The sequence below is a fragment of the Caloenas nicobarica genome, chromosome 1 (genome assembly GCF_036013445.1).
Source record: "Caloenas nicobarica isolate bCalNic1 chromosome 1, bCalNic1.hap1, whole genome shotgun sequence".
Classification (NCBI taxonomy): domain Eukaryota; kingdom Metazoa; phylum Chordata; class Aves; order Columbiformes; family Columbidae; genus Caloenas; species Caloenas nicobarica.
In genome coordinates, this window is record NC_088245.1 from 139,170,467 (window position 1) to 139,193,715 (window position 23,249).

At 47.8% G+C, this 23,249-nt stretch overlaps 1 protein-coding gene across 1 annotated transcript; it reads left to right on the forward strand.

Moving 5' to 3' along the window:
* Positions 1–107: 107 nt before the first annotated feature.
* Positions 108–23,087, forward strand: LOC135991877 (uncharacterized). The gene is made up of 20 exons (XM_065640704.1): positions 108–263; positions 350–406; positions 7,219–7,256; positions 8,505–8,645; positions 10,543–10,605; positions 11,741–11,861; positions 12,289–12,381; positions 13,430–13,590; positions 14,688–14,773; positions 14,990–15,073; positions 16,281–16,343; positions 16,486–16,563; positions 16,656–16,744; positions 17,483–17,519; positions 18,785–18,933; positions 19,150–19,212; positions 19,537–19,612; positions 20,273–20,357; positions 20,540–20,627; positions 21,181–23,087. The coding sequence occupies exons 1-20, from the start codon at positions 108–110 to the stop codon at positions 21,289–21,291; spliced, it is 1,839 nt and encodes a 612-aa protein (XP_065496776.1). The 3' UTR covers positions 21,292–23,087.
* Positions 23,088–23,249: the final 162 nt, after the last annotated feature.

The window sequence follows — 23,249 nt, forward strand, 5'->3', positions numbered from 1 at the left end:
GCTCTTCGCCCGGCGGAGCGCAGGCGCCGTCGGTGCGCGGGCAGGGCCGGCCCGCAGGCGGGGCGAGGGGTGGGCTCGCCGCCGCCGGGCTCGGTGTCAGAGCCGCCATGGCGCCGCTGCTGCTGCTTCTCGTCTCGCTGCTGGCGGCCGCTGCTGCCTACCTGTGCTGCGTGCGGCGGCACACGGGCAGCGCGGAGGCCGTGCTGCGCCGCCGGGAGCCGGGACGGGCGGAGCCGCGGAGCCGCAGCCCGCCGCGGGACCCCGTGAGCGCCGGGGAGGGAGGGAGGGAGGGAGCGGGCGGGCGGCGGGGAGCGGGGCGCAGCGCTCACCTCTCGCGTCCTCTCCGCAGTGGGCACCGCGGCTGTGCGGCACCTGGCTGCGCCTCTTCGTGCATGTGGCCAACACGGTGAGTGGGGTCGGGGTCGCCGCCCGGGCTCGGCGGCTAGGGGCGCGGAAGGAGCCGGGTAAACAAGGCAGTAAAACCTGCGGCTGCTGGGGGAAACCGGCCAGGACTGCCGGGGGTTGCAGAGGGAGGAGGTCTCGGTCGGAAGGTTAAACCCGCGTTTGTAGGGGAGTTGTGGGGAAGTTGTGGTTTTCTGCGTGGTTTTGGGTTCACCCTGTCCCCGAGGTGGGATGCTGTGGGGAGAGCTGGGCTCTGGGGTGGAGGTGTCATGAGAGTCCTCTGGTATGGAGAGCCTGAGGCTGACATCAAACTCAGAATGCAGCTGCCACCAGCCTTCCTCAGATGTGAAGGGATTCAAGTCCCTCAGCCCTCTGAGTGGGGTTTTCAGGAAGGTGATGAAGGCACCTCTTCCCCCATAACTCCTCCACGAGTGGGCTTTGCGGTGCTTTTCATAGGATCATAGAATAGTTTGGGTTGGAAGGGACCTTAGAAGGTCACCTCGTCCAACCCCCCTGCAATGTGAGCAGAGACATCTTCAACTAGATCAGGTTGCTCAGAGCCCCGTCCAGCCTGGCCTGGAATGTCTCCGGGGATGGGGCATCCACCACCTCTCTGGGCAAACTGCCAGTGTTTTACCACCATTGTGAAAGGTTTCTTCCTCATGTCCATTCTGAATCTCCCCTCTTCTAGTTTAAAACTATTACCCCTTGTCATGTCATAATACGCCCTTCTAATAAGTCTGTCCCCATCTTTCTTTTAGGCACCTTTAAATTGCTGAAAGGCTGCAACAAGGTCTCCCTGGAGCCTTCTCTTCTCCAGGCTGAACAACCCCAAGTCTCTCAGCCTGTCCTCACAGCAGAGCTGTTCCAGCCCTCTGATAATTTCTGTGGCTTTCTCTGGCCCCTCTCCAACAGGTCCATGTCTTTTCTGTACTGCGGGCTCCACAGCTGGACACATAGAACTCCAGGTGGGGTCTCACCAGAGCAGAGCAGAGGGGCAGAATCAGTTCCCTTGACCTGCTGGCCATACTCCTTTTGATGCAGCCCAAGATATGTTTGGCCTTCTGGGCTGCAAGTGCACATTGCCGGCTCATGTTCAGCTTTTCATCCACCAGTACCCCCAAGTCCTCCTCAGCAGGGCCGCTCTCAATCCCTTCATCCCCCAGCCTGTATTGATACCAGACGTTGCCCCGATCCAGCTGCAGGACCTTGCACTTGGCTCTGTTGAACCTCATGAGGTTCATATGGGCCCACTTCGCGAGCTTGGCCAGGTCCCTCTGGATGGTTTTTCAGCCTGTGGGTTGATTCCTGCCGAGACCGGTGTATAGCAGGGTGCTGCGGGGAGAAAAGCCTCTGTCCCTTTGGCAGTGAGTGCCTTGCGGCATCATCTGCCTGAAAGCGGGTGGATTTTGTTGCTGCTACTTGGCCTTTCTTTTTGAGCTGATGTCAAGGTTAGGCACGAAGGTCTCATTTCAGCAGCATGACCAGTTACAGAGCTCAGTGCCTGGTTGGGTCTGGAGTGAAGGCTAGTGATGGGCTCTGCCTGTATTTGTGAGAATACTTTGCAAGTGTCTTTCTTCCAGGATATGATAACCAGAATACCTTTTTACCCTTTGTTTTGTGGCTGATTCTGGCCCTGGGCTTGTTTCCTTTCCTGGCATCCCCCTTGAGTGGGCGGGACACACAACATCTCAGTATGTTAGAGGATTGCGCTATATTATATTAGATGCAGATTAGGAGCAATGCCTTTCGAAAAAGAGACTGTAATTCTTACGGAGAGTGTGAGGCAATATATCGCTTCATGGGTCTAGGAGTGTGAGCCTTGCTTCAGACTTGTACTGTATTTGTACATCCCTTAATGTTTTCAAAGTTTGTTGTTGAGCTATTAAGACAGGCTAGAACAAGGCTGCTCTCTTTGGGACTGCTGCTATTGCTACACTGGGAACCAAGGTATTCAAAGAGTGTTTTCAGCTGCCTGCTACCATGGAGCCTTCAAATTTCTCACGCGTTTCCAAGCTCACTTGGTTTACTGCAGGAGCTGGTTGAGTGACAGGAAAGATCCTAACAGTGGGATAAACAAAATAATAATAAGCTTCTTGGCATGGGCGTTACCACGGTGATGGCGACCATACCTCTGCCCCTCGCCTTGAAAAAGCCTCCGAGAGGGCAGGGACACGTCCGCTGCCCGCCAGGCGCTGGGAGGGCAACCAGCTTGTGAAGCTAGTGAGTCCCACCCACCCTGTGCTGCAGCAGCGGGTGCGGTAGCTCGTGTAGTAGGGTGCAGAGGTTGTCACTCCTTGCTTGTTAGACCATCTCAATTACTGCCAGTGTCCCAGACTGCTGCTGACCATGGTCTCCTCCAGAAAGAGAGCTTGTCACAAAAAGACTGTGGCGACCCAGATGGAGGGTCTCCCCTGAACCGTGGCTGTTCAGGTCTCCGGCTGCAGGGAGTGCCACAGCCTGCTGCTACGGGGGGAAGGAGGCAGCATTCCACCTGCGGGAGGTGGGAGCAGGTGCAAGATCTGCTCAGCATGGCTGCGAAACTTAAGGAGGAAGTCAAGAGACTGAGGAACATCGGGGAGTTTGAAAAGGAGCTCTATTGGTGGAGTAACTCCCTGGCGTGCCAGTCAGAAAGGCCCCAGGAAGATACCCCCCAAAAGGTGATGGACCCCCTGCCCTGTCGGGCAGAGGGGGAAGACCCGAGACAGCCCCTGCCCTGCCGCTGTCAGGCAGAGGTAGGGGACCAAAAAGAGGAGGAGGGGTGGAAGCGAGTTCCAGTTCAACATCGCGGGCAACCCCCCTCCCTACCTGCCTTGCTTCCCCAGGTGCCCCTCTGTAATAGGTTTGAGGCCCTGGATCTTGAAGGAGAGGTAGGTGAGGATGTGGTGCAAGGGCCGCCTACAAGGTCACATCGGAAGAAGCAGTTGACTCTGCACCTCAAGACTCTCTCCGATAAGAAAGAAAGAAGGGTAATTGTGGTAGGCAATTCCCTTCTGAGAGGGACAAAGGGCCCAATATGCAGAGCTGACCCTCAGCATCGGGAAGTTTGTAGTCTACCCGGAGCCTGGATCAGGGACATCACCAGGGCGCTCCCCAACCTGATGCATCCAACAGACTACTACCCACTGCTGATCTTCCAGACAGGTGGGGAGGAAGCTGCATCCCGTAGTCTGAGGGAAATGAAGAAAGACTTCAAGGCCTTGAGACGGTTGGTGAAAAAGTCTGGGGCGCAAGTGATTTTCCTCTTCCCTCCTTCCACTTTTGGGTGACGACATGGGATGGAATAGAAGAATTCAGTCCCTAAATGATTGGCTACAATACTGGTGCTACAGGCAGGGCTTTGGGTTCTTTGATAATGGCTAGTTTTATAACATACCAGTCCGGACAGTGATACGTGGGAAAGGTTTATCCCACAGGGGTAAAAGGATGCTGGGACAGGAATTAGCAGGGCTCATTTGCAGGGCTTTAAACTAGATTCGAAGGGGGATGGGGTTGCAGCTGGGCTTGCACTGGTGGGGCAGCACTCTAGAATCCATAAAGACCAGGAGGCCCCCCAGGCCCCTAGGGTGCAATCGGTGTACTCGGCTCGCTCCCTGAAGTGCCTGTACACCAATGCGCGCAGCATGGGGAATAAGCAGGAGGAGTTAGAAACCTGCGTTCGGTCAGGATATTACGATCTGGTGGCAATTACAGAGACATGGTGGGACAGCTCACATGGCTGGAATGTGGTCATGGATGTCTGTGTCCTTTTCAGGAAAGACAGGCCAGCCAAGCGTGGTGGTGGAGTTGCTCGTTACGTGAGAGAGCAACTACAATGTATAGAGTACTGTCCAGGTGCGGTTGAGGAGCGAGTTGAGAGTCTGTGGGTGAGAATTAAGGGGCAGCTGGCAGGGCTGATACTGTCATGGGTGTCTATTACAGGCCACCAGATCAGGGTGAAGAAGTTGATGAGGCCTTCTACGGGCAGCTGAGAGCGGCTTCACAGTCACAGGCTCTGGTTGTCATGGGGGATTTTAACTACCCTGATGTTTGCTGGAAGGACTACTCAGCCAGCCAGCCTCAGTCCAGGAGGTTCCTCCAGTGCATTGATGATAATTTCCTGATGCAAATGGTGGAGGAGCCGACTAGGAGAGGTGCGCTGCTGGATCTCGTCCTCGCTAACAAGGAGGGTCTGGTTGAAGCAGTAAAGGTGGGGGGCTGCCTTGGTTGCAGTGACCATGAGATGGTGGAGTTCAGGATCTCATGTGGCAGGAACAGAATACCAAGCAGGATCACAACCTTGGACTTCAGCAGGGCCGACTTTGGCCTGTTCAAGCAACTGCTAGGGGAAATCCCATGGGCAAGGGTACTTGAAGGTAAAGGGGCCCAAGATAGTTAGTTAGCATTCAGGGACTGCTTCTTCCAAGCTCAAGATCAGTGCATCCCGATACGTAGGAAGTCAAGGAAGGGAGCCAGGAGACCTGCGTGGTTAAACAGGGAACTGCTGGGCAAACTCAAGTGGAAGAGGAGAGTTTACAAATTATGGAAGGAGGGGCTGGCCGCTTGTGAAGAATATAAGGCTGTTGTCAGAGGATGTAGGGAGGCAACTAGGAAAGCTAAGGCCTCCTTAGAGTTAAACCTGGCAAGAGAGGTCAAGGACAACAGAAAGAGCTTCTCCAAATACATGGCAGATAAAACTAACACCAGAGGCAATGTAGGCCCACTGATGAATGGGGTGGGTGCCCTGGTGACAGAAGATACAGAGAAGGCAGAATTACTGAATGCCTTCTTTGTCTCTGTCTACTCTGCCGGAGGCTGTCCTGAGGAGCCCCGTACCCCTGAGGCCCCAGAGGAAGGCAGGGCAATGGAGGAGTCTGCCTCAGTTGATGAGGACTGGGTTAGGGACCAGTTAAGCAATCTGGACATCCATAAATCCATGGGTCCAGATGGGATGCACCCGCGGGTGCTGAGGGAGCTGGCTGAAGTCATTGCTGGACCACTCTCCATCATCTTTGCCAAGTCTTGGGAAACGGGAGAGGTGCCTGAGGACTGGAGGAAAGCAAATGTCACTCTGGTCTTCAAAAAGGGCAAGAAGGAGGACCCGGGCAACTATAGACTGGTCAGCCTCACCTCCATCCCTGGGAAAGTGATGGAACACTTTATCCTTGGTGCCATATCAGGGCATATCAAGGATAAGAGGGTCATCAGGGGCAGTCAACATGGCTTCACCAAGGGGAAGTCATGCTTGACCAACCTCATAGCCTGTTATATGAGGACATAACGAGGTGGATAGATGATGGCAAAGCAGTGGATGTGGTCTATCTTGATTTCAGTAAAGCATTTGACACCGTCTCCCACAGCATCCTCACAGCTAAACTGAGGAAGTGTGGACTGGACGATCGGGTAGTGAGGTGGACTGTGAACTGGCTGAAGGAGAGAAGCCAGAGAGTCGTGATCAATGGGGCGGAGTGTGGTTGGAGGCCTGTATCTAGTGGAGTGCCTTAAGGGTCAGTACTGAGGCCAGTATTGTTCAATGTATTCATCAATGACTTGGATGAGGGAATTGAGTGTACTATCAGCAAGTTTGCTGATGACACCAAGCTGGGAGGAGTGGCTGACACGCCAGAAGGCTGTGCTGCCATCCAGCGAGAGCTGGACAGGCTGGAGAGTTGAGCGGGGAAAAATTTAATGAAATATAACAAGGGTAAGTGCAGAGTCTTGCATCTGGGCAGGAACAACCCCAGGTTCCAGTATAGGTTGGGGAATGACCTATCAGAGAGCAGTGTAGGAGAAAGGGACCTGGGGGTCCTGGTGGACAGCAGGATGACCATGAGCCAGCACTGTGCCCTTGTGGCCAAGAAGGCCAATGGCATCCTGGGGTGTATTAGAAGGGGGGTGGTTAGTAGGTCAAGAGAGGTTCTCCTTCCCCTCTACTCTGCCCTGGTGAGACCTCATCTGGAATATTGTGTCCAGGTCTGGGCCCCTCAGTTCAAGAAGGACAGGGAACTGCTGGAGAGAGTCCAGCGCAGGGCCACAAAGATGATTAAGGGAGTGGAGCATCTCCCTTATGAGGAAAGGCTGAGGGAGCTGGGTCTCTTTAGCTTGGAGAAGAGGAGACTGAGGGGTGACCTCATCAATGTTTATAAATACGTAAAGGGTGAGTGTCATGAGGATGGAGCCAGGCTCTTCTCGGTGACAACCAATGATAGGACAAGGGGCAATGGGTACAAACTGGAACACAGGAGGTTCCACTTAAATTTGAGAAGAAACTTCTTCTCAGTGAGGGTGACAGAGCCTGGAACAGGCTGCCCAGAGGGGTTGTAGAGTCTCCTTCTCTGGAGACATTCAAAACCCGCCTGGACGCCTTCCTGTGTAACCTCATCTGGGTGTTCCTGCTCCAGAAGGGAGATTGGACTAGATGATCTTTTGAGGTCCCTTCCAATCCCTAACATTCTGTGATTCTGTGATTATCCAATGCTTGCCTAATCTGTGGAGCATGAAGAAGGAAATGGATGGGCTCTATATGGGTGCAGCTTAACAATGTTGCAGCCCACAGCTGCAGGCGTTCTGGGCCAAGCCAGGGAAGGACAAAGGCAGGAGAGCCGGAAGAATACACTCTTTATAGTTATATGAGAGGTGGGAGGGGAAGCATTTCAGCCCATTTTGTGGCCTGAAATACAAGTATTTGAGCTATTTTTTTACTACATAGCACTGCCTGCTCTGTAGGGTGCTCTGAGTCTCCAGCAACTGTGAGCACATTCAGTGTTCCTTGTCTAGTGGGGAAGGTATTCAGGTCAAAGTTGCTGCAAACCAATGTTTCTCCTTACTTTCTTCTAGGCTTTTGGACAGATCTGCTTACTGCCATTCTTAATAAGGTAAGAGTGGGGAGATTTTCCCCCCTCCAAGTTGTTGGATTTTGTTTGGTTTTGCTTGGTTTTGTTTGTTGTTTGTTTGTGGGTTTGTTTTGTTTGTTTTTTAAAAGTGCTTGCATTGCACACCACTTACAGATTATCTGAAATTACCTTTTCTAAAAGGGAAGCTGCATAACGATTGGAGAGTGAGCAAGATTATTTCATACATGTTTTTTACTAGATCATATTTTTTTAACTACTTTGGTTTGAGTTGGTCTCTGTCACAAGAAATCAACTTTTTTCACGCTGGAGCAGATGCATAGAAACCCAATTTGCTGGCTTGCCTTTTGCTGAAGAGCGATCTCTCTTTCAAAGCTTGTGGATGTGCAAATCTGCTGTGTTTATCACCAGTAGTGATAAAAGAATAGTAGTACTGGGGAAATGACATGAAGTTCAAAGGTTTTAGCATGTTCTTTTTAAAGATATTCACTATTTTAGGCCAGCCTTTTCTCCTCTCCCATTTTACGGTTTTGTTTAGAAACTGTGCTGTCAAGTGTACTTGCACTGAGAGCCACTCAGGTAAGATGTGTGAGGAACCTCAGGCTCACACTTGGCTCACATAGTTTGCTGGTCATTTGGTGGGTCATCTGTGCAGATCCCAGGACACTGAAAAATATATTACACACAATTGGTACCCCTTAATTTTTACTTGGGGCATGGGCTTTTTGAATGAATCGAACCCAGACAAGTGGCACTGCTGTTATACAGCAGATCATTCCTTGACATCTATGACAAGAGTCTTGACTTCCTTGCTTTATGTGTTCCAAGCACTGGACTTGTGCTGCAATCCCTGTTGTATCTGGTTGCAAACTATGTTGAAGCAGGTCATGGAAAAGCCTGAAGAGATTCTTGTTTTAGCAGGGTTAGTACTTGAATGTATGATATTATGAATAGTGTGAATTACACTATTTTCTCTTTCTCTCTTCTTTCCCATTCTAATTAAGTGAATTGAAGATTTTCACCATTTTTTTTCGCAGCTTGGGTTTACAGAGGCCAGTTGGCCTTATATCAAGAGGTAGGAGACTTTATTAAACAGAACAGATTTGATGCCTTTGGAAAGGTGTGAGAGATTATCTTGTAATGGTTGCAATTCCCTGCTGTGAGAGCAGACTGCTAAGACAAAATGTTCTTGCGTAAGGTTCCCTCTGAACAATCTGAAGAATTAGTCATGGTAGAACTTGCAAACTCTAGCAGTGACTGTCTCTCTTTCAGGTTGAACAACTTCTCGCTCATGCGTTTGCTTGACATTCATGAAGATCCCACGTTTATCCCAGAGGTTGCTGCAGAGGTTACGGAAGACAAGTCTGAGGCTAAAAGCACTTCAGATGTTATTCAGCAGCTGATAGATGCAAGGTTAGTATGTGATGTGTAAGAGTGGAGTGGAAGAACACACATGTTAGCACTGTTACGTTAGTGGGAAGCTGCTGTTTTCAGTAACCTGGATTAAAATCTTTTTCCACACCCAGCTACTTTACAAAACAAATAGTGCTATCAGTCATCTTTCCTTTTGTAACTTATAAATCACCAGTAGTTACAAGCAATGTGAAGTATTAGGCTTTGTTAGGTTGCTTGGATAAATGCCTGTTAAGCTTCTTGATTGCAGCCTGTACTTGATTAAATCCCACTAGATTCCAGGCAAAACGTTACTCAGGCTCACGTGTCTCACTGATGTCTGATGCTGAGGTGGGAGCAGCTGGGCTGCTATGAATGCTCTCCCCATCTGGTTTTGGTTCTTAGTTGTGGGCCTATTGAGTAGGTACTGAAAATGTCTATGAGCTGCACTTCATCAGCATCTCAGCTTTTAGCAGGACTAAGTTTGTTCCCTACTTGAATTCTTCAGCTACAGCAAGGAAAAACTTTAATCTCCTTCACTTTAGAGGAAAGGATATATTTCCGGCAGGCGTGGGTCCTGGTGAGTGCAACCTTCTGGTCTTGTGTCTCAGCTTTTCCAGTGATACATTGAGTATTACAGAGCAGGTTACTGGAGCCTTACCTCTTTCCTCCATAGCACATTGTGGTCCCATACCCTGTCCTGTTCCAGGATATGACTTCTGGTTTAGGTGATGATAGGGAGGCATCTCAGAAGTAGTAATTGTAGCTAGCTCTTCAGATGATCTTATGTTCATTCTGTTGTGATGAGAAATGGTCTATTTCTTATGTGCTAGAGCCATCAACTTAGTTTTTAAGCAGTTTGCTGATGTGTATCCTTGTGTATGCTGCGTAGCACCTTTTCCCCCTCCTACACCACACACTGGATGTGCTGCCGGCTATCTCTGGATCAAACTTAGAATCATAGAATCATTTCGGTTGGAAGAGACTCTGAAGATCATCAAGTCCAACCATAACTTAACTCAAGTACTAAACCATGTCCCTAAGAAACCTCATCTATATGCCTTTTAAACCCCTCCAGGGATGGTGACTCCACCACTTCCCTGGGCAGCCTGTTCCAGGGCTTCACAACCCTTTCCGTGAAGAATTTTTTCCTAATATCAAATCTAAACCTTCCCTGCCACAACTTAAGGCAATTTCCTCTTGTCCTTTCACTTCCTACTTGGGAGAAGAGACCAACCCCCTCCATGCTACGACCTCCTTTCGGGTAGTTGTAGACAGCGATAAGGTCTCCCCTCAGCCTCCTCTTCTCTTCTAAACAGCCCCAGCTCCTTCAGCTGCTTCTCATCAGACTTGTGCTCCAGGCCCCTCACCAGCTCTGTCACTCTCCTCTGAACTCTCTTCAGCACCTCAGTGTGGTTCCCGTAGTGAGGGGCCCAAAACTGAACACAGGATTCAAGATGGGGCCTCACCAAGGCCTAGTACAGTGGAACAATCACTTCCCTGGTCCTGCTGGCCACACTATTCCTGATACAAGCCAGGATGCTGTTGGCCTTTTTTGCCACCTGGGCCTACTCCTGTAATGTTGGAGCAGCGAGTAGCCAGTGTAAACCTGGAATAAATTTTGAACAGTTTAATGACTGCTGTATTGTGGTAGAAATATGAAGGAACTAGAACGTGTCAGCAAGACTGACCCTTTATTTCTGGGGCATCCTAAGTGTATCTGGTGTCTGGCATGTGTGCAAGGAGTTTGGTAGGGTATGAGCTGAAATGTGTGGTCCAGTAGTCCAAATGATGACCAGCGAGTTTACTGTGAGTGAATGATGCCCAGCCTCCATTGGACTGTGATGCTGAAGTCTACAGGTCCAAACAGAGGTGGCTTTGATGGTTCACAGTTGCCTCTTTAATCCTTTCTTTGCAGATCTGATTCTGCTAGCAATGGGTTTAGCTTCAAAGGGATCAAAGACTACCTGGACTGCTACCGGTAGGTGAAACTATGGCCTGGAAACAACCTGTTTTGCATGTTCCCCTGGTGTGGGCTGCTACTGTTCTACATGCTCTCAGGCATCTCTTTGTTAGGATTGTCCTTGAGGTACCGCTATTTAGCATCACCCTCTGCACTCCTTTCCCTCTAATAGAATAATGAAGGAAAGCCAACTGGGAGAGCTGGCATAACTTTCACAAATCCTGCAAAGATATTTAAATGCTGTTTTCCTTGGCTGATGGTCAGTTTTCTATGGGAAACATTTTTACATACCTTGTTTGCCCAAACATGTGAGCGAGAAGGGGAGGAAGGTTCATCTGGATGATGCGAGTTGCACATGCTGTAGGTCTCTGAAGAATCCCTTGGTTCCCCAGCTGCTTGTGCTCCTGTGAGCAGTCTGCTTGCTTTTACCCAGTAAGGGTGTCCAGCTTGGAAAGAGCTGGAACCACATCCCTGACTCTGAGGCTGTGCAAGCTGTTGGCTGCTCGGTAACTCCTGTTTGCCTGTGGATGTGTGCTCAGATAAATTCTCTTGCGCTCCTAGCACTTGTTCCTCAAGGGCCACCTCTGCCAGCAGGCTGCGGCTTTGGAGCAAAAGGCGTCCGCGGTCTGGTGTTATAGGGGCATCCTGACTGTGAGGCTTTCGTGTCAGCCAGAGATGTGTTTGTGGTAACATAGCCTCTTACCAGGAGGGAGGGAAGACCTATGTGTTGAAGGTGGGTTATGATAGTACTGCTGGGAGCCCCTTCTCCGTAACCGGAGGCCTGTATAATGGAGGCTGGCCTCTTGGTCTTAGTTCATGATACTGTGAGTTTCATAGCCTCGGGCTTTCAGGAGCTTGAGGACTCTCTGTAAAGATTTCCCTGTTTATCTGGTGGTTCAGGAGTATCTGGGTAACTCTCCTAGCTCTTGCCCCTACTCTAAAGGGTTGGGGATGTGGTGTGTAGGCAAATTCTCCCCTTAAGGAAGGGAGTCTTCCATCTTGATGGTGTCAACTGTGGTGAAATCATCGTCGCACACAGATTCGGATCTAGTTCTTGTTTACAGCTGCCATCTTGCTACGTGAGAGACAAACCCTGTGTGTGGATGTGGTGCAGGGGTCTTGTAACAAGGTACCAACTTCTCCTGTCCTGTAGGAGTGGGAAGCTGACGCCATCTCAGGTAGCAAAGAACATCATTGCCACGCTGGAGGACTGCGACAAATCCACACCCCCACTCAGAGCGATAGTGCAATGGGACCAGGAGCAAATAATGCTGGTAATGTCTGCCTTTGCTAGGAAAGGAGCCTCTGCCACCCCAAGAGCGGTAGCATCCATTAGAAGGGGCAGAGGTTCTTCTGATATATTGCACAGAGAAATATGTACATTTTTTTTCTCCCTCCTTGTGTGGAGGACTACAAACAAGTTTGCTTTCCATCCTGCAAAGAAAGGTAGCATTAAAGCAATCTGTTTCCTGCTGGACAACTATGTTTAAAACAGGACTTCTGTGGTTATACGGCATCCGTTAGCATAGATGCTTCCAAGTAGTAGTTGCCCATAACCATATGGTGGAAGAAGGAAGAAACAAACTTAGTTTGGCTTAGTAGCAGCTTGAGAGAGCCATTTTTGGTATCTATTCTGATACCAGTAATGACCTTCAGCTCAACTAAATATATATAACATACAGGTTTTTTTTCTCTGTGCAGATGGCTGAGGCCTCCACGGCTCGTTACAGGAATAAATGTACCCTGTCTTACCTGGATGGCATCCCAGTGTGTCTGAAAGAAGAGTTCAAAGTGGTGAGTTTCCTTGTCTAGCTATCAGCTCATGCTGCAGGTGGTCAACCTGGACAACTCACTGCGACGAGGTTTTAAGACCAACTCCTCAGCAGAAGCCGGAGAATATGTTTGTAATAAGGGGTAGTATGTGGGTTTGTGATGAGTAGGATTAATGAGTTTTGCCAGGTGATGACAGATCTTGGATACAGCAGACGTGTTCCATATCTTGTGCTGATCTTTTTAATCCATGGGGAGTAGAGGGTGGGGGTGGGGATGGGAAACGGTCTCTCTTGTGATGAAATCAGAATGTATAAAAGGATCTGTAGTGGTGGGTGTAACTGTTCTGCACTTCTCAGGCACTGACTCTGCTCCACTGGCGAAGTGTCTTACCTTAAAGGACATGTGTCAGAAATATGCAAGTTACTTTGAAAATCCCCACTGATGAGGAATTGTGCCTGTGGCCTAACAGGACTACTATTAAATACCCCTGGCAGTGCTATCAAGCTGTTGTAGGTTCTGCAGAGACCTACCCATAGGGTGGGAGTCCTGTTTATATACAGATTCTTCCATTGCCGCCTCGAAGTGAAGAGTACTTAGCATACCCTGAAAATTAGTACAGCCGGTATTTTGGCATTCGTCTAATCTTAGTGCCTTGCTTCAGAGCACTATGGATCTGAAATGCTGCAGCTCTGTCCATAGAAAAATGGAAAATAGATATCCTGTGTGCTGTGGGTCCCAGGTGTCTGTTCTGCAGCCTCTGGGTACAGCAATTGCATTGCTGTAGGAAGGCAGACTTCTTGACCACCTAGGTGCGTTTTGCTTTTCTGTGTCATGGTATTAAAATGACTCCTCTGCATGGGAGAAGGACCAAATATTGAAGAGTTAAGTGTCCCTCCTAACAGAAACCAACACAGAATGAGTTGAAGAGTGAAGCTTCCTAGCCTTTACCTCTGTGGGTCCTAATGTCTGCAATCTGTTGTGGAGTCGAAGTGCACGTATGAAGCACATACATGTGCTTGCCTACCTTGCCAGAGTTTTAGGATGAATAATAAGGTGTCTTCTTGCTAAGGTACCTTACCATCAGCGAGTGGGAACAGTGTATCTTGGGACAGAGCCCGAAACAGAAGATGCTACTGTGGCCAAGAAGCTGCGAGAGGCTGGAGCTATCATTATTGGAGTCTCAAACATGCATGAACTAGGGACTGGAACAACGGGATGCAATCCTAATAGGTAAAAATCCCTTTCCCCTCTCTTCTGCCCCATCTAGAAAGACCTAAAAGTCTGTCCAGAACTGGCAGAAAATGATACAAAAAGAAGGCAAGCATGTGAGAATAAAACTGCCAGAAGCACCCTGTGCAGGGAAAACCCTGCAGGTATGAAAACTCAGCGTCGTAGATAAGAGGGTCGGAGTAGCTGTGGAAGCCTGAAGGCTCCTGAAACCAAAGGACGGAGAGGATCCAAGTGGTGTCTGCTGAGTAAGGAACTTGGTTTGCCAGGCCTTGCAGGCCTGGAGGTGTGAATGTATACAGGATGAGTGGTAGAAAAAAAGCAGTGACAGGAAATAAATAGTTAATCTAATGCTCAGTCACAGTAATGGTGAAAGGCTCAGAACAATGAGAAAAGGTAAAGTCATCTCAGCAGAATGTAGTGGGTTTATTTCCTAGGTTATAGGAATTTGCTTTACTGTTGCGAATTCTCCAGCTATAGCCAAGCTGAGAACTGCTGTTCCAGAGCAGCGGCCCTCACAGCCTTGATAAGAAGCCATGTGCAGAGCCACGCTCTGTGTGTGTACAGCTGGGGAGAACTGTGGCTCCCCCTCAGCTGCAACAACATGCCAGGGCATTTCCTCACTGTGTGAGGTCAGCTGGACACTCTGCAGCTGGCAGCTCTCTTTGGTGTCTGGGAACTGGAGCATCTGGAGACTTTTGGAACTGCTGCTCTGGGATAAAGGGCAGAGCTGGGGGTGCTGACTTGCTGGTCTGTAAGAATTGCTGGCCACCAGCTGCTCCACCTTTTGGAATTGCGTGATGCGCTGTGGCATGCGGTCACGGTACAGTGCTGTTGTAGATGGAATAGCTGGAGCATCACCCTCTCTCTTGCTTTGAGTCTGCTTCTTTTGGATAGGCTGCTTATGGTAACAAGAGATTGGACTCTGAGGCAGAAGTCTTTTTTACATCTTGTTTTCTAGGGACATAGCATTATCTGGGATTACATGGTATCTCTTTACTAAGATCAGAATCCCTGAGCTGTGTTTCTGGATCTTTTCCTGCCCTATAGTGCACACGGTCCTTTCTAGGAAAAGCTTCAACATTATTTGTCTGCTTCAGGTACCACAAGATCCCTCGGAATCCCTACAAGCCTAACCACTTCACAGGTGGGAGCTCCAGCGGGTCAGCAGCAGCTGTGGCGGCAGGTAGGTGTTTCTAAAGAGAGTTCAGGGGTGGTGGGAGGAAGGTCCTGAGCCAAAGTACCTCAGGCATTTGTTTTTTATGAGGGTGTTTAGAAGTTGGAGTGAACTCCTAGCTGAACAGAGAGCTCTGTGTGCTGTCTTGGCTACAGCTGCTGGTAGAATGGACAGGACAAGACTATGTCTTTCTGATCACAGGCCAATGTGTGGGTTTTTTTGTAGGTCTCTGCCCAGTGGCTATTGGCACAGATGGAGGTGGCTCTGTGAGGATTCCTGCTTCGTTCTGTGGCGTGGTGGGGCTGAAAGGTAGAGACCTTTAATCATGGAAGTGGGTGTATCTTGTTTGCTGTATCAGATAGAATGCCACAAACAAGTCAGGCACAGTCCATTAATTCCCATCAAGCAAAACTTGACCAAGAGAGACTCCGGAGTACAACACCCTGAGAGATATGTGTTGGCCTGGCAGCATGGAAGTGTTCTCAGTACTGGTTCTTGAACAGATGTTAAAAAAAAAATTACTTCCTTGAGTCAAATGCTAAACAAAACGTGCGTGCTGCCTTTCTACCCACTCTTCCATCTTCAGTCTTCCTTCTTTGCTGGGAGGTGTTCCCAACATAGTTGTGTATCTGTAATGAGCTGGTGAAAAACATTTCTGCCCACAATAGTTTGCCATCACCCCAATTATATGGAGAGGCTGATGCTGCTCAGGTTTGTATCTGCTAAATTAAACCTGGTAATAGGCTTGTATGAAGCCAGTACGTAGCCATTCCCTCTTATCTCAGTGTTACATGAAGTAGCAATGCAGTTTTTGCAGTAAGAATTAATGTTATCAAGGAAAATGTGCAGAGGACCTAAGAAATGCATAGGGCAGTGTCTACAGCATGGAAAGTGGCATGGCAGGATTGTCACTTGGAAGAGATGTTGGCTTTTGGGAATGATTTATCATTCCAAAGGACCTCAGCTATTTCATATGAGACTCAGCCATTACTCTGTTTTTCCATCTTTCTATATGCGATCAACTTGATTAATCTTGACTCATCTGAGGAAGTTAATGATGACGATGACAAAAGTGTAACTGATCAGAAAGGCAATAAAAGTACTCTCAGAAGACAATTGGTGTTAGGCGTGAAGTCTCATTGGTCAAGTGGGTGAGATCTCCCGGGGGGGTGGTATCTCATGCTGTTGATAATCCTGCTCCTGCTTCCCCATCCTCCATACCATAGATGCTGCTTCTGCATATTTAAATGCATATATTTCAAAACATCCCTGCATATATTTCCCCTCAACTAAATAATTTATTTTGAGGGAAACCAGTTTCACTATTCATGAATGAGTCAGATCATGGTCAGCAGAACAGGGTACTGAATGATGAGTGACTGGGCTCCAAAACACCAAACCTAAACGTGACTGGCAGGGGTGTGTTGCTAAGTGACTGGGTGCACCAAAGCCACCTAGGTCAGATCTTACCAGCAACTGCTGATATCTAGCTAACTGCCCATTTCTTTTCCTCTAGGTACATTTGGGCGCATCAGTTGTCACGGCAGCTTGCCACTCTCCTACTCTACAGTCAGTGTAGGTAAGAGGAACTCGTGCTCCACTTCAGGGACCTTGTTGTGTGGTGTTCTCACAGGGGAGGCAATCTCTGCCTACAAAAGACCTTGGGAGGAAGGTATTATTTACCCCTTGTCACATTTTTAGAACTGATCTTTCCTTCACAGGCCCTATCTGTACCTCAGTGGCAGATGCAGCCATTGTCTACAGTATCCTTGCTGAGCCAGATCCGCTCTATCCATATGGTAGGTGAGCCCTCTCCCTCCCTGAGCCCAGGTGCTCTGCCTTCCTAGGGGCATCCTAGGTAAAAGGAGGAACTCTTGTTTGTTCCCTGCAGGACTAAAACAGCCCAAAGCAACCCTATCTGATATGTGTGCTCCTGACCTGAAAGGCCTAAAACTGGGAGTGGACTGGACATTTTTTAAGGTGTGTGCCTGTTCTATCTCTGCTGCTTTGGAAAATGAGATTTTTAGAGGAATTCAGTGCATTCACTATTCTCTTGCCTGTCATCATTAGAGCTTCTCATATTTAGTCTTATAATTGGAAGAGAATGTAGCATGGGTGAAAATATTGACAGGGATAGGTTTTTTCATAAGCCAGCCTTTTGACTAAAAGTCTGATGGAGGCACAAGGAAAGGTAACGACTGTACAGCTGATGGTGGTATGCTCCCTTGTATTGCTGTTTCCATTGGAAGCAATGCTGCTGAGCTGATTATAAAAGACAGTTTAAAATCAAATGAGGAAAATTAGTGTATCCATTTAGTGACAATGCTGTAGCTGCTGAGGGCTATTTCATCATTCCAATGTAGAAACTGGGCTTGCAAGCTAGTACGGCTTGGCAATTGTAATGCAACCCCACAAATGTGGTCAGGATTTCTTCCCTGGAGGAAAATGAGGACTCTTTCTGTCTCTACCCAAGTGCAAAGGAGGAATATCCTCTCTTCTGGAAAAGACAACCTTTCCTTTTCCTTAGGAGTATGACCTGCAAGCTGTTCTAGATGGAGCAGCCAGTGTAAGGCAGTCCTGAAGGGCTGCGTTTCACTGCCATTAGGGACAGGAACAAGGAAAGCTCCATGAGGACCCAAGTCCTGGCGAGTGTGCTCACCAAGGAGACGAGGAGGGCAGTGACTAAAGTCTACTTAGTTCTTTCCTCTTATTCTCTAGGCATGTGATGCAGAAATCCTGTCCATCTGTGAGAAAGGTAAAGAGGAAAAGGCTGTAAGTCTCTTATTCTGCCTAATGTCATGGTGTAACTTGGTGCTCCTCTTATGTATGCATTAAAGAGATCTCGCCTGAAGTCCTAAAAGGCATATACGTTAAGAGGTCTGGCTAGACCAACAGCAGTAGCTTTGTATTAGGGAAGCCCTCCTGACTGCTGAGGGTTAAAAAGCTCAGCAGTTGTAGGCTTGTCAGGTTACAATGGAAGAATGCAGTCCAGTGTGCTAAGCCTCTGTCTGTATAAAGACAGATCTGTGCTCAGTAATACTTACTCTGCAAGCTTAAATGGTAAAAGACTTTTAAGGAAGGGACTTGTTTTACAACATAATGTTCAGTAGGAAAGACAGGGCTGAATCTTTGTGATATAACCCGTCCTCTGGTATTTCCCTGAAATCAGCCAAATGATGCCTTTAGGATGGCTTTGGCAGATTTTAGGCTAAGCAGAATCAACCCGTGGGGGTGGGGGAAAAAAGACTACAGCGTGTGATTTAGTAGTTGGCCTCCTATGCATTGGGGCTGAGATAGTTCACAGTATTCAGGCTTTGTTTGCCTGGATTTTCTTCAGCCTCCTTACTTCCATAGACACTCACACTTCTACATGCGTAGAGTTTTCTTAGGAGAGATGCACCATAAGCCAGTGAAATAGGCAAGCTTGAGTATTTGTGAAGAAGTTGGGGTCAAAGAAAGGAGGTGATTGTTTTTAAACTGCAAAAGATTTTTTTTTTTTCCTGAATTCTTGGTGTTCAGCCTTGCTAAAGTGCATCAGGATTTAGTGAACCCGTACTGTTGACCCAATCTCTTGAGTATTCCCTGGGTTCCTCTACCACTGTGGTTCAGAAGAGGCTTTGAATGGGAATCTCATGATGCTAAATAATCGCTTCATGCTGATGGAACGCTGGTCATGTCAAGTGCTCAGGGAAGCATTGTCAGTCCACTTTTACTCTTTGGGTTAATTGCGCGGCTAGAGGGAGGAGAAGAACATGGCCAAAATGTAGCGGATGAGTTAGGAACCCATTTGAAAGCCCTCTACCCCTGCCCTGTTGAAATACTGAGATCTAGGTAGGCTGAAGGCTTTTACCTACAAGAAGCAGCTGCAGCAGTCCGCATGCCACGTAATGCACTGAAGATGCTTGCCTTGTGATGCCCGATGGGGTCCCTGACTTCTCAAGGGGGTGGGGATTCACAACCCTTCTGTGAAGTTCGGTGAACTCAAGGATGCTGTCTGTGCTTTACCTGTTGTGCACACAGCTGTGGAGCACCTGCAGAGTTTGGGAGCCAGCGTGGTTGAACTGTCTCTGCCAGAGATGGAGGAAGTGCGAGTAGCACATGTAATCTGTATTCTCAGTGAGATGAGGGACTTCCTGCAACCTGACTTCAATAAACATTTCCAGGAAATGGTAAGTAGCAGTAGCTTGCATCAGTGCCAGTAGTTGTCCCAGCTGATACAGAACATGTTTCATGTCAGTGATAAACCTGAGGCTTTCTTGCTTTTTCTATGACAAACCACCTGTTGGATGACTACTGATACAGGAGAGTAGGTCTGGAAGAGAACTCCTGGGCTCTCACATTCAGTTTCTTGCAAGCAGAGCCACGATCGATGTTCTCTCTTTCAGAATTTGGACACTCGGGCTAACCTGGCCTTGGCTTCCCAGTTCACAGCTCTGGATTATATTACGGTAAGGAACATATGGTGGTGAAGGCTGAAGGGAGGCACCTAGCGAAATTGTAAGGGTGGGGTAGAGGATTCTCTTACCCTCCCCATACACGTGGAAAGATAACTGCTCAGCTGTACTGCCCTTTGCTGTGTAAGCTTGCTGAATGGTGGGGTGCCACAGAGGACATGACACCTGGACTTGCTGTCCTGCCTCTTTATTCCAAACTGCAGGAATGGTGTCTTCTTTTGCAAAGGCACAGGCTCTGATGGGCAGCGTCTGTCAACATCAAACACAAGCCTCATGAACCAAGAGGGCTTGGTCAGATAGTAGTCTCTCTGCTTGCAGGCCAATCGACAGAGAACTCGGAGCATGAGATTTTTGCGAGAGATCTTCACCACAGTGAACTGTATCCTTACACCAGGTATTGGCAGTCTTGGCCAAAGAGCTGGTCCCCAACAGCTGTATGGTGCATTTTAAAAATAGTCACTCCTTTAACTTTCTCCCAATTTTAAGAGCATTTCTTTTGTGCAAATACTTTGCTGTGCCCCAAGCCTTTAGGAGATAATGCAGCCTGGTTTGAAAGACTGCTGTCTACTTCTGTATTTGCTGTGTATTTCTAGACTTCCTGCCTGCACCCATGGCAGTGAGAAACACCTTATTGGTACTTGAAACACAAGCTGCAGAGCCAACACATTTACACAGGAGGGACTGGACATCTACTTATGTATGCAAATGTTCTTGCTCTAAATAGAAACTTAACTGCTTAATTCATAAATCCCAGCAACCTGACTGCATTCCAGGAGCATGGGTTTGCATCACTGATGTATATCAAACATGTGGCTTTAATGAACTGAGCTGTTCTTTAAAGACTGCCCACTGCCTGACTCTTCCTTTGCTCGTTAAGCACTGGATCAGGTTGCCCAGAGAGGCTGTGGAATCTCCATCCTTGGGGATATTCAGAAGCCATTCGGACATGGTCCTGGGCAACCTGCTCTAGCTGACCATCCTTGAGAGAGAAAGTTAGACAAGATGACGTCCTGAGCTCCCTTTGAATCTCAATCACTTTGTGATTCCTTTACAGCTGTTGCTTGCACTGCCCCAAGAATCTATGAATCTGACCTCTTGACTGGGAGCAGCGATATGTCCCTCACAGTCCGATCCATGAGGTAAGAAAGGGTGCTGCTTGCACTGTGGAAGCAAAAGTTTGGGAACAACTGGAAATTAGCTGTACTAACTGAAGGAGCTCAGGCTGTAGAGCAGGAGAGATTGATCCTGGCTGCCTCTCACAACAAAAGATGCCTTTGCTGCTGTCCCAAGGCAGGAATGCTGATGACAGCTTTTCCCTCAGGTTCATGCAGCTTGGTAACTTCACTGGGATTCCAGGCCTTGTGATCCCCATTGGATATTCTGCTGCTGGGCTTCCCATCAGCTTCCAGGTGAGTATTGGCTCATGTTGTATGCTGGGTCACAAAATCCCCAGCTGGCTTTGTCTGGAACCACTATAAGCAGATTCCTGCTGTTCCACACAGCACACTTGAGGAGGTAGCAGGTACTGGTAATAAAAGTTTTAACTTGTAGTTGAAGAGATTTGTGTCACAGCAACTCACTCCTGAATGGCAGGGGGACTTTTTGGGTATATGGGAGACAGGTTTCTCTGTCTCCCTGTCTACTTGTATCAGTACGCAGTATTTGTCACTACTCTTTCCCTTCTTTTTCCTATTTCTCATTTCTGTAACTTCTTCAAGTCCTTCCCTCTTGAAATGGGTCTCACGGGAGTGAAAGTTCCATGTCTTGTAATTAAAAGTCACACAACTGCCTTTATCCCAAATGCAGTTCTGGAATAAAAGGGAAAAGCATGTGTCCTTCAGGTGCTGTTGAGATGGAGGCAGGAAATTGTTTTCCACGGCTTTCAAGAGCATCTGATGCTACTTTTTTTTTTCTTTTTTTCTGCTCTTCCTTTCTCTCTCTGCCTATCTCATCTTCTCCCAGGTCATGGGAAAATGGTGGGATGAAGCTGTTCTTCTGAGGATTGGCCTGAAGCTAGAAGAGTTCCGTTGCCAGACCAAAAAACCATCCATTTATTATGACATCCTCGCATGATAGAGCGACCAAGATAGGGAATAAGTTGTGGTTTGTTTTGGTTTGGTTTTTTTCTTTTTTTTTTTTTTTCCTTCCCTGACCTCACCAAGTATTACAGTGGACTTGTTTTCAGTGTTCATCTAAATAAGGTTTAGTAGCAGGTCCATTTGAGGAGTGGGGAGGAACGCTGATCTAAGCAGGCACTGATACTGAGCAGACATAATTTCTGCTTTCTGTTGGTTATTGCATAGTCCAGTTTACACTGGGGAGACCAACTGTGCTTGCTCATTCCTCACTGTGCTTTTGCCAACAGGAGAAGCTGCAACTATCTTCTGCAATATCTTTCCACGTAGGAGTCTTGTGTAAAGATGGAAGACAGTTGCATCTACAGGACTGCATGCAGGCAGTTCATACTACTGTGTGTGCAAAGGTACAATCTCTAGACCTTAAACCTTCTCACAGAACTCCTCTTGCTCCAGGACATAACCAAGGTGCTGTTTTGAGGGGGAGAGGCAGCAAGTAATGCCTCACTCCCTTGAAATGAGGAGGATCTTGACACACCTGTAATGAGGTAGTGTGTGTTTTGGCCCCCTACTTAGTCAGAGACTAAGAGCAAAATAGAAAGCCTTTAGCTATGGAAGTGTCACCGTGCTTCTGCCCCTTATCCTGCAAACCGTGTAAGGTGAGTCTTACTGTTGCACAAAGTACGGGTGTGCTCACTGCATGAGCCTTACGTGCAAGGGGAGGAAAGAGCAGAGCACAAACCGTCATCAGCTCTGTGACCCAAAGCCCTAATTCAGGATTCTGGCTTTGCTGAGCATTTCTACTTCCCAAGCTAAGCCTTGGACAGTGTCTTCTCTCACACTGGTTCCTTAAGTATAAGCCTACTATCATTTAGGTGTCCAAATGGAAGAAACTACTTGGTAATGCTGTGAAATACTGTTTAAGGGGTGCTGAGCCAGTTATGACAAACAAGTGACATTTGTAGGAAATGCTACTGAGCTACTGCAAGAATTAAAGCTGGGGGCAAGAAAGCTGCATGTGCAGCAAAGAGCCTGGTCTTGATAAGAAGCCAACCCCCTCTTATCCCAAATGTACTTCCTGAAGTAATCAAGGCAGAATAAAGACATGGATTAAAGATGAGGCTATACCACATAAAGCATTTGTGTTTGTTTTGGAGTAGTTTGGGGTTAATGCCCAGAGGCATCTCCTGTTGCCTGCTTCATCAGGCTTGTGATCAGGCTGCTGGAGAAGCTGTCCTACAGCCAGGAGCAGAGAAAGATCATTGTATTCTTACTTAGCTAGGAAGGAAAGAAGGAACAGAAAGTAGTTGCAGTTTCTCCCAAGCTCAGTACACTTTGTTTAGTTTTGGTCTTGGTTTTCCCCACACATATCCAGTCTTTAAACAGAGCTAGCACTTTACTAATAGCTAAAGTTAGGTCAGATGGCATCTGAATGGAAGGACATTGCATTGTCATCTGCTCCTTCATTACCTGAGTTAAAGCATCAACTCCTTCCATCAGCTGTCACCAGCATCTGCAGTTAATTATATGCTGGATAGTGTCTTTTATCTTCAATTCCTCTATGTGATACTGCCATGACTATTTTTTCACTAGATTCTAGTATAGTTCAGCTTTATGAAGAACAGTTTAAAAGCAAAGTTTTTCCTCTGTTATTAATGATAAGTTATTAAACACTATCAACATACCTTAGAGTGAAATACTACTGAAGTGCATTGTGTAGCAGTAAGTGTTCAACAAGAATAAACTTCTGCAAGGAACATAACTGCTTGAAGGAAGTGGCTGAATATTCCCTAATTTAATGCTATTACTCAAGGGATTAGAGGTGGATGTTTAAAATATTCAGTTATCATCCTGCTAGATGAAGCTATTTATTTCAAATCCCTTCCTAAATGATATACTACCCTACAATTATAATTTCAATCTTTAGTTCATTCTCTGGGCAGAGTGAGGGAGCTC